The sequence below is a fragment of the Chenopodium album genome, chromosome 5 (assembly GCF_948465745.1).
Source record: "Chenopodium album chromosome 5, dcCheAlbu1.1, whole genome shotgun sequence".
Classification (NCBI taxonomy): domain Eukaryota; kingdom Viridiplantae; phylum Streptophyta; class Magnoliopsida; order Caryophyllales; family Amaranthaceae; genus Chenopodium; species Chenopodium album.
The window spans coordinates 72,605,195-72,625,180 of NC_137838.1; the positions used below are offsets into that span (position 1 = coordinate 72,605,195).

General features: G+C 36.0%; 1 protein-coding gene across 1 annotated transcript; it reads left to right on the plus strand.

Moving 5' to 3' along the window:
• Window positions 1–6,187: 6,187 nt before the first annotated feature.
• LOC145632243 (cellulose synthase A catalytic subunit 3 [UDP-forming]-like) lies at window positions 6,188–12,880 on the plus strand. The gene is made up of 14 exons (XM_081684568.1): window positions 6,188–6,458; window positions 7,164–7,356; window positions 7,439–7,665; window positions 7,755–7,824; window positions 7,961–8,153; window positions 8,700–8,966; window positions 9,071–9,416; window positions 9,498–9,635; window positions 9,825–9,950; window positions 10,039–10,251; window positions 10,352–10,601; window positions 10,820–11,022; window positions 11,359–11,709; window positions 11,841–12,880. Exons 1-14 carry the CDS (start codon window positions 6,438–6,440, stop codon window positions 12,423–12,425), a joined length of 3,183 nt encoding a protein of 1,060 aa, XP_081540694.1. The 5' UTR covers window positions 6,188–6,437; the 3' UTR covers window positions 12,426–12,880.
• Window positions 12,881–19,986: the final 7,106 nt, after the last annotated feature.

Here is a 19,986-nt window from a genome sequence, read left to right on the forward strand (position 1 = left end):
CCTAATGGATTTCAGTTACTTTGGTTTGTGTAATATAATTCACGGTTTAGTTATTAAGGCTCTGTAAATCAACCTCTGCAAATGAGACCTTGCTATTATGTGACTATTTGTTAACTATTCACACAACATTATTATGTTAGGAGCTTAGAACTCTATTAACATCCCATCATTAACAAGAAGTTGAACCACTAGTATAGATCAGCAATTAATTGTTGAAATTAAAGTTCTCTGGATGGGTGGTACCTAGTTGATTACTTCTTAGGTGTGAAGCCTGTGAACCTAGTTTGTGTCGTCTCATCAAACAATTTAATAATTGTGACTTCTCAAGATGTGTGACTATTCTGGTTACTCTCTTCTCTCAGAATGAAGATGTTCTTCTGAAAATGTTGGTACTAAAGTGTGATACCTAGCACGATATGTAATTATTGTGCTGTTCAACTCTGTAATCCATGTAGGAGATTCTAGGATTTTGTTGGACGCTTTAATACTACCTCCGTTAACTTTTAGTTGCAACTTTGGAATATTTTATATCTCACAAATAATACCCTAAAGTTGCAACTAAAAGTTAACGGGGTAGTATATGTTTGAGACCCTTTGTCATCATATGACCGTTGAATTCGACTTTCTGTGTGTTATAAGATATCCTAGGTCCTGTAATAATAGTTTGTTTTGTTCCATACATATACCTTGAAATAGCCTCCTCTTCTAATTTGGATTTTAGGATTCGACTGCTTACATGTTAGTATCTTATGAGTCATGTTTCAGTCTCCTAAACTTCACCTGGCACAACTTAAACTAGGTGGTGTTTGACTTTTTGTTTTTTTAACATCCTTGCTGACCTCAGTCCACAAGTCAAACATACAGCATTAGATTATCTTCTTGTCTTCTCTTGAGAAACTAAAGCAATGGTATATTATATTGTTTCCGTAGATTGTCAATGATAACGAAGTATTTCAGTTACTGTAGGTTATGTTTCCCTTCAATCTTCATTGAGTTTAGAAAGTGATATTTGAGGAGAATAGTTTTTGAATGCCTTCAACAGCAGGTGGAAGAACATTGTGGTCTGTTCTGGTAAGGGCATTTGTGCAAGTGGTACAATGGCTAGCTTTTTCTTCTATTTTTCTCCTCGGGGACTGGGATTTTGGGTTTGTCGAATGACTTAGACATCTGTTATTTCAAATACACTTAGCTTATTGCCCATGGGTGAACTGGTGAAAGCCTGCTTGCTGAGTGAAAAGCAAAATGTTTTTATGCTGAGTCTGATTTCTCGGTTTGGGTCTTCTCAGTTTGTTGCTTGAGATTTAATGAAAACTGTGGTACCGTTACTTGTAGTTGTTAATCATGATTGTTTCTTAGCAATTTTCCAACATTATTGACTTTTTAGCATATAGTTATGTTATTTATCCTTTTTCAGGGTTTTTTTTTTCCTTCTTCTGTGTACTTTTGAAGTTTGAAGCTATCATGATAGAAGTTTCTCCGTATACAGTTTAATGTCTTTTTATGCAGGCCCCATGTTTAATTGTTTGTTATTTCGTCTGGATTATTTTGAAGATGTTCCATTATGTTTTGTTCTTGTCTCTCACTTAAAAGCCAAGATTGCAGCTTTTTTGTTGATGGCTTGATGCGTTTCTTTGTTACATTATATAACTTTGTTTCAGGATGATAGATATTATGCCTTTTACATCTGAAGCTGTTTAGAAATTAGAACTTAGATTATCTAGCTCAATATATCAGTACAGATAAAGTCATCACGTACTATCAGTACTGGAAAGCATGATTGGAAGGATACTAAAGGAAGAATCAGAGTAAAATAGAGTTGGTTGATGCTTCTATAGTGCTTTGAAGAAATTATCGATTGGAACTCAATTTAAATTCGAGCTGGTTGTCTAGGGAACTCAATTTAAATTCAAGCTGGTTGTCTAGGTTAATGCCAGTGTTCTTTGTTTAGATCTGTCCAAAGTAAAGTCAGCCAGCCACCACTGAGAGTGGGTTATAAAGTCAAATCCAAAGTAAAATCAGATGTGTTTGCATGTGTAGTAGATGAAGTATATTGGAACTGAGTAGTAACTAAAGCTGGTTCTCGAATCCAGTCTTGTAGATTGTGTTATGTGTTGAATTGTTGATCCATTTTAAATCCATCCACCCCTTTAACATGTCTTATCTAATAAAAGCTTTAATTAATGTTTGGTTTATGTGTTATTTGTAATTGTGTATACTAGTACTCTATGCATGCGAGCGTACATGCCAACATGTTAGGTATACAAATTTTTATGTCTATTACTAACTTATAGTTGCCTAATGTCCCTAAACCATTTATTTATTTTGGTTTTGAATAAAAGGATAAGGAAAATGATAATGAAATTTCATACTCCGTAATATTTTGTATTCCAAAATTTGGCTATTGGGTTTCCAATCCTAGGGCTATAATAGTCACCAAGAGAGAGTCTAAGGGCCTGTTGGAAACGGATTCCTAACAACCTACAAATTAGGAAAAGATCAATCAAAGGATCAATTACACATAATAAGGAAACAAAGTGAAATAGGAAACATGGTTGGTTAAAGATATCAAAAGAACATTAAATAGAATCATACAAGTCAAGGATTTAATTAGTCCAATTAAGAAGTCAATAATCATATAAAGATATTATGAAATCAATCAAGACTATAGAATCAATCAATCAAAGCTAAATTAGGAAACAAATCACTTGATTGACGGAATATTATCAGCGCAGGGTACCAACTGAGTATGGACAAAACGAACTCAATTGCACCTTTTTGAGTAAGATAACCGTCTTTTTGATAAAGGCAGATTCCCTTCGAAGGTCAAACCATTTAACGATGTGTAAGCAGGCTTGGCAGCAAGCACAATTACATCTCAAGATTGAGGGAGCAGATCCAGGAAATATCAATCACCAAGTAAACACTTCCTCAAAGATGAAGTTGCCAATCAATATTATTGTAAACATTACCATAATAACGAGGATTCTTGAACATTTACCTTTATTAAACTTACAAATCGTTATAAATAGGATGTTTTTTGCAATACATTCATTCATACATCGTCTAATACAATTTACTACACTTTTATACTAAAATCTTTGATTTATATCGTCCTTACTGGCATTATTCTGTCCTTGCTTAGAAATGCCTCTCTTACTTTGATATTTGTTCTTCGATTTATAATTATAATTGTAGTTCTATAATTTATTGCTCTTGACTCATTCATTTGGAGATTGTGTTTATCTTCTTTTAGCATATTTGATTATTAAAACCCCTTAAAACCTTTAACAAATTCCTAAAAACTCCTTTCTAAGATTTGTCCAAAATAGGGCCTGTTTTCTTCAGCTTAATATCATTTCAGTTCAGCTTAGTTCCAATTAGTTCAGTTTAATTCATTTCAACTCTATTCAATTTAGCTTGGCTCTAATCAGTTCAGTTCAGTTCATTTTAATTGTTTTCAGTAAATCAGAATAGGCCATAATTTTTAAGTTTCTGGAGGTTTCATCCCAAAATAATTTGTCAATAGGAGTAGTCCATTTGTCTTATAAAGTGTTTAACTCTCTAAATTATTCTCTTTATCCTTTATTTTTTGCCTCATTGTATATATTTGGATCCAACTTTTATAGATGAAAATGTATTCATGTGAGATGTTATTGGAATCGCCTTATTGTATATTTAATATCAAAGTTTTATAATTTTTATGCGTATAGAAATAGATATATTTTCTCCATCTATTTTTACGTGCAACAAACTTTTACACTATTCACATATCTCACTTTGACTAGTTTTGGTGATTTATAAGTTATGACAAATATAATCATGTGATATCTTGTCAGCTTCGTCTCGATTTTTACTTTTATAATATCAAATTTTTTTTATAACTTTTACACATTGGTAATTATAAATACTAATTATTGAACTAGTTCATTGGTAAGCGTGAAAAAAAAAGTGTTTCAGGTATTAAAATTCACCAACATCACAACCTCAAGCCAGTTTGATAGTTTGACCAATAATAAGATGAAATATTTGAAGACGTATCTTGAGGATCATAAAAAGTCAAATGGGAAAAAATATGGACATAAGAAGTATTATCAAGTATTATCCATGTGGGAAACTTACATCATTGACATGTGTTACTTGAAAAAAACCTATTCCTCAACATTTATATAAGAAGCAATACAGATCATAAACATATGGACTCCTCCCTTAAACCTTATGGCCCTATTCATTTGTTTCATATGCAAATTGTGCTACATTAAGATTTAAACCAAAATATTGCGAGTTGAGAGTTAACTTAGGGCATATTCTCTTTAGCTTAATTTCAGTTCAGTTTATTTTAATTCAGTTTTTAATTTTCTTCTCTCATAAACAATTCACTTCAGCTTAGCTCCAATCGGTTGAGCCCAGTTTAGTAAATCAGAACAGACCCTTAATCTATTTTACTTTAACTTACTAAGTGTATGCATGTAGGAAAACTAGTATTGTAATAAATCAATTAATGCATAAATATTAAGTATAACTAGCCACAATGAGGTTACTCAATAAGTACGGAGTATAATAAGGGATTAAGGTAGGGCTGGCAATCCCTAACCCGATCCGATAACCTGACCTGAAGTTACTGAGAGAAACCCGAACTCGAACTCGACTTGAACCCGAACAATATGAATTTGACTTGATTTCACCCAAATCTCATTTTTCATAATAATATTAAGTTTTACACTATTTTTAATAGTTTCAAAGCATAACCCAAAATTAACCTGAAATCTGACCCGACTCCGTCCTGCTGACCCGAATTGCCACCCCTAGATTAAGGGGTTACTTTATCAATATAATATGGATTACTCAGTTAGTATTATGATAATTATTCAGTGTTTTTATAAGCGGTTATACGGTACGACACTATGACTAATCACACAAAAAAATACTATCATTAGATAAGTTACGAAAAATAATGTGGAGTAAAATAAGCTTAGTGACTTCACCCACTCGATTATAAAAATGAAGAATGCGAAACGTGAAGGATTTGAAGAAATTGCCAGTTAAGCACATGGAAACAAGTGATGGTAGATGGGAAAGAAAATGAGAAGGGTAGGATGATTGTATGATGTATCTTCACCGAAAATGATGCCCAAACGATAACATCCTCTTTATCTAATTAAATCATTATTATTACACTAACTACTCTCCTATTTACATACACCGACGCTTTGACGTTTCACACCAATTACAAATTGGTACCAAATCCTTTGGTTTTATTTTAAAGTTCTTTCTTTTTACTTAGTTGTAACACTTTTTTTTCATTATTTATGTATTTTATTTAAATTATAATTTGTGTGATTATAAATTTCTAGTTTAGTTAGACAAAACATAACTAAGACAATTTTTTGTATTTATTTAATATATGTCTACCGTACCTTAACCTTTACTATTTTTTGGTTTGGGTCAGACACTTTAAGATTAAGGGAGAAGGGTAAAGGATTTTCACTCTCAAAATGTCTCTAGTGGGGATTGAAGCCCCAACCTCAAGGTCAAAAGGTGACAATCTTACCACTAGATTAGCTTGATGAATCAAAGTGACATTGAATTGATTTTTTTTTTTTTTTTTTACACTTTTGTAAGTATAACAATAAGATACAGGGGAGGACCACGGGTCAGTAGGTTACCCACCCTACCATAAATTGAATAGGGGAATGAGTAATTGAATCCCCATCTCATAAATCCTTTGACCCACGGGTCAATAGGTTACCTTCAAAAAAATAATCCCCATCTCATAGATCCGTTGATCCAAGGTTGATTTGAATTGGCCTAGACACAGCAAACGCACTAATACGCCAGCATGACTATATTCGCAAACGCACTAATACGCCAGCATGACTATATTATCGACATAACCCAACTCGAACCGAACCTGAACCTGTGGTTTGACAGATATAGCTCTTCAAGCCCATCGCTTTCCATTTCTATCTAGTTCTAATTCAAGAGTGCCAGTAACAAATCAAAAACCCAATGAAAAGACAGTAAAACATGCTTTAAAACCAAGAAATATCCAAAAATGGCATGATAATCTGTTAGCTGTATATTTGTAAAATTCTACTCACAGTAGTAGTAGCAGCCAGCAGTCAGATCCAAAAATCTTCTCTCTCACTGTCGGTGTCATTTTTTAATTTATTTTCTGGCTTCACTCTTAGTCTTAAACTCAACTTCTCTTCATATTTTTCTACTCTGCTCTCTTTCCTCCTTTCTCTCTCCTCTAATCTTTCTCTCTCTTCTTGGGGAAAGGAAGGAAGGTTGGTTGCATTGAAGCGCCGACAATTATTTACCCTTTCTATTTTTTTCTTGATTTCTGGATCTTAATCCACTTTTAAGCTTATTGGGGTTTTTTAATTAATGAGGAGAGATTGAATTTTTCTGGGTATTATTAGATCTTGGTTGTTCTAATGGAGGATTCACAAAGTGGGGTTAGTATTTCATTTTTGTATTGATTTGATTTGATTTATTCATTTGAATTTATTGGTTAATTATTGTAAAAATTGCATATTTTTGGATCAGTTGCTATGATTACTTGAGTTGTATTGGTTTTTTGATTGAAATTTAATTAACCCATTTGAGCTTCTTATTGATCTGGATGAATTATAAATTATTTGAAGATTGTAACTTGAAATGATTGATTGAGCTGAATTATAAATTTGGGTATTGATTATTTCTTTGAATTTGCTGAATTATGTAACTGGGTCGAAATCTGAGTGTTTTGTAGTTAGTTTATAGTGAAATGATTAATGATTGTAGAATCTGGATTTCCTGTTTACAAGTAATTGTCTATGTTGTCGAATTGTTTTGGTGTATAAAGAGTCATAAAGGACAGTGATGTAGACGGGGATTTGATCTTGAGTTTTGGGTTCGAGTGTACGATCCTCCTACAATCATGAACTATAATGATCCCACGCCTAGGCTTATGTAACTGAGCTTAATTTTTCTGTACACTATGATTAGCATGATATTTACAAATCGTAACTCTCTGTGGCTTGATTAAATTCATGTTCTTGCTTCTTAATTCCCAATGACTTTGATTGTCAAAACCTATTCACCATACATAATTCTCTATGATTTTGTATACATTGTGGCCACATGCTGATTTTGGAACTGGATCTTCTGCTTTTTTTTAGTTGAAGCCCACAAAAACAAGTGAACAAGTATGCCAGATTTGTAGTGATAAGATCGGCACAACTGTAGATGGAGAGCCATTTGTTGCCTGTGATGTTTGTGCCTTTCCTGTGTGTCGTGCTTGTTATGAGTATGAGCGGAAAGATGGCAACCAATCTTGCCCACAATGCAAGACAAGATACAAGAGGCAGAAAGGTGCGTCTAAAGTGATATGCCTGTGTATTAATTAAATGTGCGCAAGAATGGTGATTAATGAGTGTTGTGTCCTTCTTTACAGGTAGTCCTGCAATTCATGGGGAAAAGGTGGAAGATTCTGATGTTGATGATGTTGTCAGTGACATCAATGAGCCTTCAGGAATTTCAATACCAAAGGAGAAGCCACAGGAGAGAATGCTTGGTTGGCATATGAACCAGGGACAATCTGGGGAGCTTGGTCCCCCTAGCTATGATAGAGAGGTTCCTATGAGCCATAGCCATATCCCCCGGCTTGCTAGCGGACGCACGGTATTTATTCTCTCATAGTTTTGGAAGTCGCATGTTACATTCTGGCAAACAGATTATCATGCTGATGAAATGTTCTTCTTGTTGCTTAGATTTCTGGAGATCTGTCAGCTGCATCACCTGAGCGATATTCAATGCCATCACCTGGGGCCAGCACTGGAGGTAATGAACTAATGACAATGGTTCTATATTTACTGGCAGTTATAGTAATAAAGAGACAATTTTCAGATTTCACTGTTGATTGAACTTCTTTCTGGTTTAATGTCTATTTACAGTATGGAAAATTGTCTTTTTGCAGCTAATATTAGAATGTCTAGGGAATTTGCGTCTCCTGGATTTGGAAATGTAGCTTGGAAGGAAAGGATTGATGGTTGGAAGATGAAGCAAGAGAAGAGTACAGGTCCTCCAAGTGTTAGTCATGCACCTTCAGAGGGAAGGTTTGCCAATGATATTGATGCCAGTACTGAAATTGCTATGGACGATCCTTTACTGTGAGTACCTTGCTCAACATATTTATGAACTTTGATGTCTCTTTTTTTAGTATATTATATTTACAGTCACAACCTTCTTTCTAACCTGCTGCATTTAGTGATTGATACAATATATTTTAAACATTACCTACAATGGCTACAAAAATAGCCTTTTTAGTTGAAAGGCGGGGCTTATATTCACAGAAAATGACTATTGAAATTATAGACTTGAAGGTGTATAGGCTGGGATAATTCCATCGTCAATAAAGTTTTATCGTATCGATCTTGCAATGAGAGCAATCAGTTCCTTTTGTTAACTGTTTCAGTTCCTATGCTATGTAGAGGGTTTAAGGCTTGAAATGCTAATGTGAATTTGATAGCAGCTTCAGTTTTGTTGATGCTGATTATTAATTCCAGTGAAGGGTGCTGTCTTTTAGGAGATTATCGGTGTAATCCAATAATATGTCAGCCATAATTTGTCAAGGAATAAATTAAAATAGCCTTTTTGATATTAAGGTGTAATTGTAAGTTTGTTACATTTGCCTGACACTCAGATATATATTGCAGAAATGATGAGACACGCCAGCCGTTATCAAGGAAGGTTCCCATTCCTTCATCCAAGATTAATCCTTACAGGATGGTTATTGTTCTGCGTCTTGTTGTTCTTGGTATCTTTTTGCACTACCGTCTAACAAATCCTGTGCGTGATGCCTATGCATTGTGGCTGATCTCTGTCATTTGTGAGATTTGGTTTGCATTTTCATGGATTCTGGATCAATTTCCCAAATGGCTTCCCATCAATCGTGAGACATATCTTGACAGGCTGGCCCTAAGGTAACAAGCTGTAATCTTATAGACTATACACTTTATGCACTACTTATATAAGATTGTATCATATTGTTTGTAGTTTTTAATGGCACATTTCTTACTTTGCACAGGTATGATCGTGAAGGGGAACCATCACAGTTAGCAGCTGTTGATATATTTGTCAGTACTGTGGATCCGTTGAAAGAGCCTCCCCTTGTCACAGCCAATACAGTGCTATCCATTCTTGCAGTTGACTATCCTGTTGACAAAGTTTCTTGCTATGTGTCTGATGATGGAGCTGCTATGCTGACATTTGAAGCTCTTTCGGAGACATCAGAGTTTGCAAAAAAATGGGTTCCTTTCGTTAAGAAATATAACATTGAGCCACGAGCTCCGGAATGGTACTTTTCTCAAAAGATTGACTATCTAAAAGATAAGGTTCTACCATCTTTTGTGAAAGATCGCAGGGCTATGAAGGTGAGAGATCAATTCTTCTTGTTTCAAGTTTTAATATTTTCTTTCTATATCTTTTCCTGATAGCTCTAATCTCCTCTGCAGAGAGAATATGAAGAGTTCAAGATTCGTGTTAATGGACTTGTTGCGAAGGCAACAAAGGTTCCAGAGGAAGGATGGGTCATGCAAGATGGGACACCTTGGCCTGGCAACAATACCAGGGACCATCCAGGAATGATCCAGGTATGTCCATTTAATCTAGAGATTAAAGAAAACCGTCTGTATACTATGTGGGTTGGGAACCTGGGTTTAGTTTTGCTTCCTTTCTTAAGGTGGAAGTTGGTTTAGGGCTGAATTATTGCACAAAACAGATATATATGCTGCTACTCCAACCTACTTCAGTTTCATAATACATATTGGTGTTATTTGCAGGTTTTCTTGGGACAGAGTGGAGGACTTGATACTGATGGTAATGAACTTCCACGTTTGGTTTATGTCTCTCGTGAAAAACGGCCTGGGTTTCAGCATCACAAAAAAGCTGGTGCTATGAATGCTCTTGTAAGTAGTCACCCACTCAACTTCAACATTTCCTGTTGTCTTTGCTGGGATGTGTTTACTTAATTACGTGGTTAACTTACCCATGCAGGTTCGTGTATCAGCTGTGCTCACAAATGGGCCATTCTTATTGAATCTTGATTGTGATCATTATATCAACAACAGCAAGGCATTGAGGGAAGCTATGTGTTTTATGATGGATCCAAACTTAGGGAAATATGTTTGTTACGTTCAATTTCCACAGAGATTTGATGGAATTGATAGGAATGATCGATATGCTAATCGTAACACTGTCTTTTTTGATGTGAGTCCTATTACATGTTTTCCCTGGTTCTGTTACAATTTCTCAGTTCTCGCTTCAAATTTCTTCTTTTTACTCATGCTCTATTTCTTCTGCATTATAGATCAATTTGAGAGGTTTGGATGGTATCCAAGGTCCTGTGTATGTGGGTACGGGATGTGTCTTCAACAGAACGGCTCTGTATGGTTATGAGCCTCCTCTTAAACCAAAGGGCAAGAAGAAAGGTATTCTCTCATCATGCTTTGGTGGATCTCGAAAGAAATCAAGCAAGAAGGACTCCAAGAAGAAATCAAAGAATGTTGACCCTACTGTACCAATATTTAATCTTGAAGATATTGAGGAAGGAGTTGAAGGTATGCTAGTTTGTCCATTCACTTTATGTTCAATTAAAGTTTGATCCTGTTGACCAAATTCATTGTTCAGTTAATGGTTTCACTTTTGGTGACATATTAGTGAGATGCTTAGGCAATGACCTCCTTGTATTACTAGCATTCTTTTGTAGAGTAACTTTTATAACCTCACTAAGACCCTTATACGTGTAGAAAACTGATGAATTTCTTTTTGTGTTTAGGAGCTGGATTTGATGATGAGAAGTCACTACTTATGTCACAAATGAGCTTGGAGAAAAGGTTTGGTCAATCAGAAGTATTTGTGGCTTCTACGCTCATGGAAAATGGTGGTGTTCCACAGTCTGCAAACCCTGACACCCTTCTAAAAGAAGCTATTCATGTTATCAGTTGTGGCTATGAGGACAAGACTGACTGGGGAGCTGAAGTATGTTTTCTTTATCATCATGACTTCACTATTCTGTTTTCGGCTTTAGTATCTGTTTTTTTGATTGAGCTATAAACCTCTTGCTCATCGAGTCTCACCAGTGCAGTTTAGTATTACATGATATTATCATTAGCTAGCAATTAAAAATACAACTGAACTGTCATACCTTCATTGAGTTAAAACACTATTAATATGGACGTGAAATCGACTCTGGATTCTCTGTTAACCAGTTAACGTTGAATATATTGAAAGATATCTTATGTGACTGTTTTCATCATAATTCCCGCTGATCGTGCAACGCCAGACAAACTTATGATTGATGCTACTTTTGTGCAGATTGGTTGGATTTATGGTTCCGTGACAGAAGATATTCTGACAGGATTTAAGATGCATGCTAGAGGATGGCGTTCAATTTATTGTATGCCTAAGCGTGCAGCTTTTAAGGGATCTGCTCCTATCAATCTTTCCGATCGTCTAAATCAAGTGCTTAGGTGGGCTTTAGGTTCAGTTGAGATTCTCTTCAGCCGTCATTGTCCTTTATGGTATGGTTACAATGGACGGTTGAAATGGCTTGAGAGATTTGCTTATGTCAACACCACAATTTACCCAATCACATCCATTCCACTTCTTGCATATTGTACCTTACCAGCTGTCTGTCTGCTTACTGGGAAGTTCATTATCCCTCAGGTAACTACAATTTGATTTGTGCAATACTTCCACCCTCTCAACTCTCATACTTTGTGTAATTTTCTGTATTTGATGATTGTGCATCCACCTAATCATCATTTTTGACATCTTTCATCCTCTTCGAATTGCAGATTAGTAACTTGGCTAGTGTTTGGTTTTTGTCACTCTTTCTTTCCATCTTTGCTACTGGTATACTGGAAATGAGATGGAGTGGTGTGGGAATTGATGAATGGTGGAGGAATGAGCAGTTTTGGGTTATTGGAGGAGTTTCAGCCCATCTGTTTGCCGTTTTCCAAGGTATACTCAAAGTTCTCGCTGGTATTGATACCAATTTTACTGTCACTTCCAAGGCATCAGATGAGGACGGGGATTTCGCTGAGCTCTACTTGTTCAAATGGACAACTTTGCTTATCCCACCAACCACTCTTCTCATAATAAACCTCGTCGCAGTGGTTGCTGGAATATCCTATGCCATCAACAGTGGCTACCAATCATGGGGACCACTTTTTGGCAAGCTTTTCTTCGCATTTTGGGTGATTGTCCATCTTTATCCTTTCCTCAAGGGTCTCATGGGTCGCCAGAACAGAACTCCAACAATTGTTGTTGTCTGGTCGATTCTACTTGCATCCATCTTCTCCTTGTTATGGGTTAGAGTTGATCCATTTACAACCCGGGTGACTGGTCCTGACATTCAGATATGTGGAATTAATTGCTAGTATGGCTCGATAAGGAGAAAGCTTCACAACTTCCTCGGATTTATCCCATACTTCATTCCAGCAATATTTGAAGGTATTGGATCATAACTTATCATCTCTTGGCCTGAAGTTATCGTCTATAATATGTATAAACAGTGAGCACATATACTATAGCCAATTGCAATTGTTTTATATGTCTTACTTTTTTCCTCTTTTTCTCTCTCCTTTTTGTTACCAAGCAGTTAAGTGTATTATTTAGAAAGTTAGCTGTCTCTTTCAAGAATCTCTTGTATTTGGATCAGATTGGCCACTGGAAGCTAGGTCATTAAGTTAAAATTTTTTGATTTGTTTTGTCATAGTGAAATTCGATAAGCAATTTCTTTGAAGATCTGTGTAATACCGGATGATTGTACGAAGTTGTTAATTTGTTAGTCTCTCCACAAATGGTGGTTGATACGTAAATAGTTTTCACCGTATCCTTTATTCTTCTCCAACTTTTTTTGATTCTTTGTTTCCTAGCAATGGTACTTTTAAGAATTTGGAATAAACATTATGTACATGATACATGGGTGCATTTTCTAGCCATACCAAATTAGCCATTTCATTTTTATTGGTCTAGTTAGGCTATAGAAGGTGGTGATGTAGACACGATTTGATTTTAGGGTCTATTTACATTTATTGAGCTGAGCTGAAATGAACATTTTATGAGAGAAAAAAATTAGGAGCTGAAGAGAACTAAACTGAAATTAAGCTGAAGTGAATAGGCCCTTAATCTTTGGTACCATCCTAAAAACTTTAACCAACTTAATTAGTTGACACTGCATATGTTATCCCTTCCTAAGGCTTGGGAAAAACGGTCTGATAGTGATATGTTGCAACTTTTCCACGGTAAATATTTGGTTGTGTTAAAGTCGATTGAGGTCACAAGCGGACCACTAAGATCCGAATAATTTGGTTTGGGTTATAACTAGGTGATGAGCCATTAGGTTAGTTTCAATGTGGCTTTGGTTAATTTGAATCAAATCATACCTTGGTCTATGGATATCAAGTTATTAAGAAAGATCAATCATTTTAAGTTTATGACTAATGTCCTTGTATAAACGTCCGTTGGGATGAATGAATGAATCATTATGCCTTACTTGAAAATTACATAAATCAAAAATCTTGGAAAAGTGATTTAGGAAAAAGGTGCTATATTAGAAGACAAATACTCAAATATTACGGGAGAACTGTTAGCCTAAAGATCATTCAGTCTCCCCTTTTTCATGCTTCATCTTTCGTTGTAAAAAGGAATTTGGGACCCGCAACGGTCACATTTTAAGTCTGTTAATTGCATTAATAAATTAAATTTCAGTTAACACATGAGTAGTTCAACACATTAGCTTTATTAAAGCAGCTGCATTTTGGTCAATTTTTTCAACTCTTTGCATTTTCAACAGAAAGCTTGCTCGTAGTTCTGTCATTCCATTCACACCTCTTCTACTATATTACTGTATTTTTTACATGTGGGAATTTACAACAGTGAATTACTGATCTTGGTGCTTCCATTTAATCATATAGACCTGACAAAATTTAACCCGACTTGAAATTACTTCGTAAGTGTAATTCGATATAATATGTGGGCTGTTAGCTAGTTTTAACACGGCAGTTGAGACTTGAGAGACGTTACATAAATGTTAGATTGGTGAAGTTTTTATGAGCATGCAGTAAATGAAAAACATCTGATTTCTGATATATAATTGATAATATGCATTAATGAAAATGTTGTACAAAATGGAAAACAGGTCAGTTCTGTAAGCTTTTTTTGAGAGAAAGTTCTGTAAACTTTGATATATATATTTTTTTACCAAAATTACTTGTATTTCTTGTCAGAAATCATGTTATCCCATTTAGTTGTCAATAAACAAGGATAATATGGAACCATATTTAGTAAAAATTAGAAATACAAAGCTTTTTTGAGGAAGGGAAATTTCAATGGGTGCTCACTACATTATGCAATTTTCAATTGTTGGTAGAAGTTTTCTTATAAAGAGAGTGTTATATACACCTGGTTGTACGGTGTACCCAAGGGTATTTGTTTGCTCTTTGGATGATAAAATAAGCAATAATCATCGAAATGAGCAAACAATACCCTTGGGTGCACTGTGCACCCGGGTGTTTATAACAATTTCTGCTTATAAGGGTCCTCAAGGGCTAGCTTATTAAGAGCAAGTCCGAGTTTACAATCACAATCACGATATGCAAATGCGGGGTTGTAGCAATTGGCAACCCCGAATAGACCGAAAATGTTCCCTGTTAGTCCACATGATAAACAAAAACACCGTTGTAATACACATATTTAACAAATTACAGTTATAAATTAGGCAAAACTCGGCTTAACAATAAGAAACAGGGGTTAGAAACTTGTTTGTAGGACAAATTAATCATAATCTGTATTCCAATGACATAATAAAGTTGTATTGCACAGAACATTGTTCAGCTTTTCCTAACTCTAACCTTAATTTCTGCTACTAATCTTGAAAATTTTCTAGTAAAAATCCTTTCTTTCTCTCAGTAGTTATATAAGTACTTATGTTCTGATAACACCAACTTAAATTTCAGGTTAAAAAGCCTACATTTCATGATCTGAACCCAAAAAAAGAAAATAAATATATGAACTCACTTACAAGAATAACAAGATACATGAGCATTGGTTTAAACTTTTTGATGATATTCGGCGCTACTTCTTTTCTTCCTCTGTGACTGCTGGTTTTGATTCCTCTGCTGCTGCAGCTACTTCTGTTGCTGCAGGAGCTGCTGGCGGAGGCGGAGGCGGAGGAGGAGGAGGAGGAAGGCCACCATCAATACAACTCCTACACTTCCTTTCTACCCACCCTTCAATATCATGCTCACCATTTCCTCCAAGATGTCTACCTCCGCACACTCTAGCAATGATACCGGCAATGACTGCAGCAATAGTTATCACTGCTAGCACCACAACCAAAGTCTCTATCGAGCGATGGTTATACCGCCCCGTGTCGACTTCTACTTGTGGTGGTGGCGGGACTACTAGAGGTGGCAGATCATTGCTGCCCTCCTCCCATCGTCCCACCACGTTTATCCACCTATGTACACTTCTTGACATGTTATTATTGGCAAAAGTTGTAAAATGGACTTTGTGTTGTGGTGAGAGTAATAAAGGGAAGAAGAGCTAACGTTAAGATTATGAGTGAAATAATATAAGATTCCCAAATGAAAGTTTTAAGGACAATGTTTGTTAACTTTGTTGCTTGCTACTTGCTAGCTTAGGATCTCTTTTTGTTCAAAATAATGTAATTATTTTTGGGTTTTTGTTTGTCTTTCATGTATTGTTTGTGTGTCCCACATTATTATTTTTGGATGTTAAAAGACTGCTAAATAAATGTATGTAGGTCACTCCCAAGTTGCTCTGTTGAGCACTAGTAGTACTATTACATAGGAGTTGTTCCATTCATTCACTAGGAAAATTCATAAAAGCCTTGTATAGTTGTATGCCTTGAAATTTGAGAGGCAATTCTAGTTTGGTTTCTTCTAAAGATTGCATTCTCTTCTTTATAAGCTAGTGGATGATAATCTTTAATGTTCATGTTACGCTCATACTCCGTACATGAAGATAGTTGTTGGTCGTGTCAGGCTATATCTTTGCGTGTCTTGTGCCTAGCCCATACTTGAGTACAATTGCTATGTGTCATAGTGAAAATTTTAAAATTACAAACCGAGTATAGTTCAAGCTCACGTAGACATGTACCATTGTGTTTTGCTTGTATGCCTTAGATAAGTTGCAAACACGATAATATGTTGTGCCATGTCTACCCCACATTCATGTCGTGGCTTGCCTTTTCATGTTTGACCATGTTCTGCCACAAGCTAGCACGACTCAATGTCATCTTTAATTACACATTGTCCATCTTTCTCTACCGGAAAAAAGTTTCAAAAAGTAAGCCTTCATTGAATACAGGTTGACAACAAGTAGAATTTTTTTTCATTAAAAATGAGCTACATCTGCTATCTAATCAACAACACGATTACATTCATTAAATGTATACCTATAAAAAAATTATGAAAATGGCCAAGGAATTGCTGTAAGTCTGTAACCATGGACCATAACTCCATAAGGTCAAAATTATACCTTCCTTGGATATTCTACATATAGAAAGTTACTCATAAGATGCCAGCCAAACAATGAGTTACTCTAATTTACATGTACAAACTCTTCTATTAGATAAATTATATAGTAATTAGTTTCTCTTCCCAACTTGTCTTAGAGTGAAATCACATGTTCTTGTTGTTCGCCTATTATTTTTCAGTGTTCTGTAACTTTTCATCAGTTTTTCACCCCCCATTATTTTTGTTTTTTAGCTATTGACATTGCTCCCATGTGTATAGTTTATTTTTTTACCGTTCTATGATTGAGTAAATTTGAGAGTTTTCACTGTTTTAGTTTTTGTTATGAGTAGGTACTTGTAATTAAATTGTAACAGTTGCATATTATGTCAATGAAACTGGCTATTGAGCAATACAACACTTTAGTGGTGACCTTTCATTTGGGAGAATCTGAATATTGATATGCTCTTCCTGCTTTGTATATGGTCTAATGATATATTCTTTTTTTTAGTAGTGGATCTAAGAGGAAATTGAAGTTAAGCAAAACTCTACCGTATAATATACAAAGTTGAAATCAATGCTTGCCTATACATCTTGCATTTTTTTTTTCCTTGCAGAACGAACTTTAATCATTTCCTGCCTTAATTTTTTACGTGTTTTTAGAGTTTAGAATCAAATTTTATAGGGAAATTGTCATTAGTAGCCATTAACTTTTGCTTATTTCCATTGGTGCCACTTTGCATATGAATTATCAGCCTTCAACTTTTAAAATGTTACTTCTGTAACCTTATTTGGTTAATAATTGTTAACTGGTTGTTAAGTTTGATGGAAGTTTGTTTTATAAAAATTAAAAAATATTAAACTAAGGTTATTTATATTATATATGCTTAATTTAAAAAAAAAAAAAAAAACCTCCCCCAACCAACCAGCCACCCCTTCCCCTCTCCACCTCTGCTGCCGTCACCGACCCATCCTTTCCCACCGGCGCCCAATTCCCAACACCCCAGCCCCAACCGTCCCTCCACACTACTACTCCTACTGCCTCCCCTACTCCCTCACACGCCAACCCCGCAACACCAGTTAGCAATCGGGCAGCTCCCCATACAACCGCCACATAGTAGCTGCCAAATAACCAACCACCGTCGCACTAACCCGCAGCCAGTAGCACCACACCGCCGCACTATCGAGCAACGCCGCAAGCTCCAATTTTAGCCCAATCAATCCCCACCCAGCAATCGAATCAAATATACCACCATCTCCTTACCAAAATCGAACCACCATGGACAACATGGATTACGCTTCAAAGGGAAATTGATATTCGATGAATACAAAAACCATCTTACTGAAGGAGTTGTGTCTTCGATAGGTGCAATTACTAGATATATCAAGGATCACTATTATGGAGATAATAAGTTCATTCTCTTGGGGCGTCAATGCGTCATCATTTGTTGCTAGACTATGAAAGATGATCTTTGGGCTAGTAAAATAGTCCAAAGCCCGCTAGAATGGATCCTATGAGGTCACACACAAAGGTATTGGGTTAAGCAAGTAAGAGGCCCATTAATGGGCCTTATGAGCATTTAACTAATCATGAATATGATTGGGCTAGTGTAGTTTGATTGGGATTAGGAATTGGGCTTGGTCATGGACTCTTATTTAGAGATGTGATCTATAAATAAGATCCATGCCTAGGGTTGAATACAGAAGTCACAATTAACTTACATTGAATTGTGAATCAAGGCAACCAAATCCCAAAAAACCTAACTACCCTCTCTCTCTCACGGCACCCCTCTCCTCCCCCCTTGGACTTGCGGCCGGCCACCCCTGGTGGTGCTCGCGGTGGTTCGTGGTGGTTCGTGACTAGTTTGTTGTTCATACTTCTCCGTCGAAAGTCGATTGAAGAGTTCCACCGCGACTATGTAGCATTAGTGGAGGTCTTAATCCGTGCCAATGGACCAAGTAGAGGAATCATGTTTGAGGTTCTTTGTCTCCCTTGTTCTTGCTCGATTACTAGTGGAATCATGCTTCAAAGGTATAATTCTTACTCTTTATGTGTTATGCATGAGATCCTTGGTTAGGTGCTATATGAATATGATTCATATTTATTTCCGCTGCGTAGTACCTTTAATTCCCTACACTTACCTCACAAACTATTTCAATGGAAGAGAGAAAGCTCAAAAGCTGCTTTGGCTGGGTTAGTGTGGCCCAAATTCCATAAGTCCAACTTATTACGTCTCAATCTTTCTCAAGGTTTCTAGAAACTCTAGTATATTTAGAAATTGATGGGGAATGGTGGAAGAATCTAGAAGTGTTGAAGGTCTTGAAGACTCGATTTATGTAGTGATTTGAAGAGCATGTGTGTAGAAGATTCCACACACTTCTTCCACCTCCTTACATCACCTATAAATATAAGAAGTTGTGCATCATTTGGAAGCAATGGATCCACCTACATCATCCTCCATACCCTCATACACTCTATGAGTGTCCTTCCATACATATCATGATCGGAGTTTCTACATACACACAATCCCCCTAATCCAATATTCCTATTTTATACTACTCCTTTGAGAGTTCTTATAGTGAGAGTTCTCTTGTAATACTCACCCTTTCAATGGTTCTTTTACTCTCCTATTCTATTACTTATCTTGCCTTTATATTTTCTCCTAATTATTTATCAACTACTACAAAAACACCCTAAGGAGTCGCCTCAAATTACTAAGTGATGCGTAAAGTTTTAGAGTCGTCTCTTACAAAGCATGTGACACATAAAACTTGATTAAAAGAAACCTAAAAATAAATTGAAAAGCATAGGCGTCACGTACACTATAATAGGCAACACGTAAACTATACATGTCCCATCTTTCATTATGTGTGACTTATATAGTATTACTTTACGAGTCGCCTCTAGTCTTGAACTATTACACGCGACACCTTTGGCAAGTTAAGAAACAAAGCTGAAGCTTAAAACAAAAGCCCTAGAATCCTCATTTGTTCATTCCCTTGGTTTTTTTTTTTTTTTTTTTTTTGCCTCCTCTCCTCGCCTCCCTCATTCATTCCGTTAGGCTTTTTTTCCTTCCTCACATCGCCCCCACCGGCAACGACTACCACTGTACCACTACTTGTCTCCATTATCAGATATTCGCCGATCAATTTCTCATCTTCGATTTCTCATTCCTCTTTTAATCAGTTGCATTAAAATTTCCCTATTACTATATCCATTATACGTACAATAGGTACTACTATTCTTCTTCCTCCAAAAAAAAGCCAACTTCAGATCGAACCCGTCGCCGTCGTCTTCATCTACCGCCGCTGCGCCCCCACATCTCCTTCCCGGTTAGTTACGCATTCTTCCCCATTCCTACTGTCCATTCCATCTTTCTCTTAGCAATTTGCCAATTGCGAATTTTAGGGTTACATTGAGTTTTTTGTCCAATTTTTTTTTTTTTTTTAATCAGGTTTC

What these genes read in the sequence shown, in the direction of transcription:
- LOC145632243 (XM_081684568.1), top strand. Translation starts at nt 6,438, where the DNA reads ATGGAGGATTCACAAAGTGGG. An exon ending in GCTATGGACGATCCTTTACT is followed by an intron (nt 8,154 to 8,699) that starts GTGAGTACCTTG and finishes TATATATTGCAG; the next exon opens with AAATGATGAGACACGCCAGC. An exon ending in GTAACACTGTCTTTTTTGAT is followed by an intron (nt 10,252 to 10,351) that starts GTGAGTCCTATT and finishes TCTGCATTATAG; the next exon opens with ATCAATTTGAGAGGTTTGGA.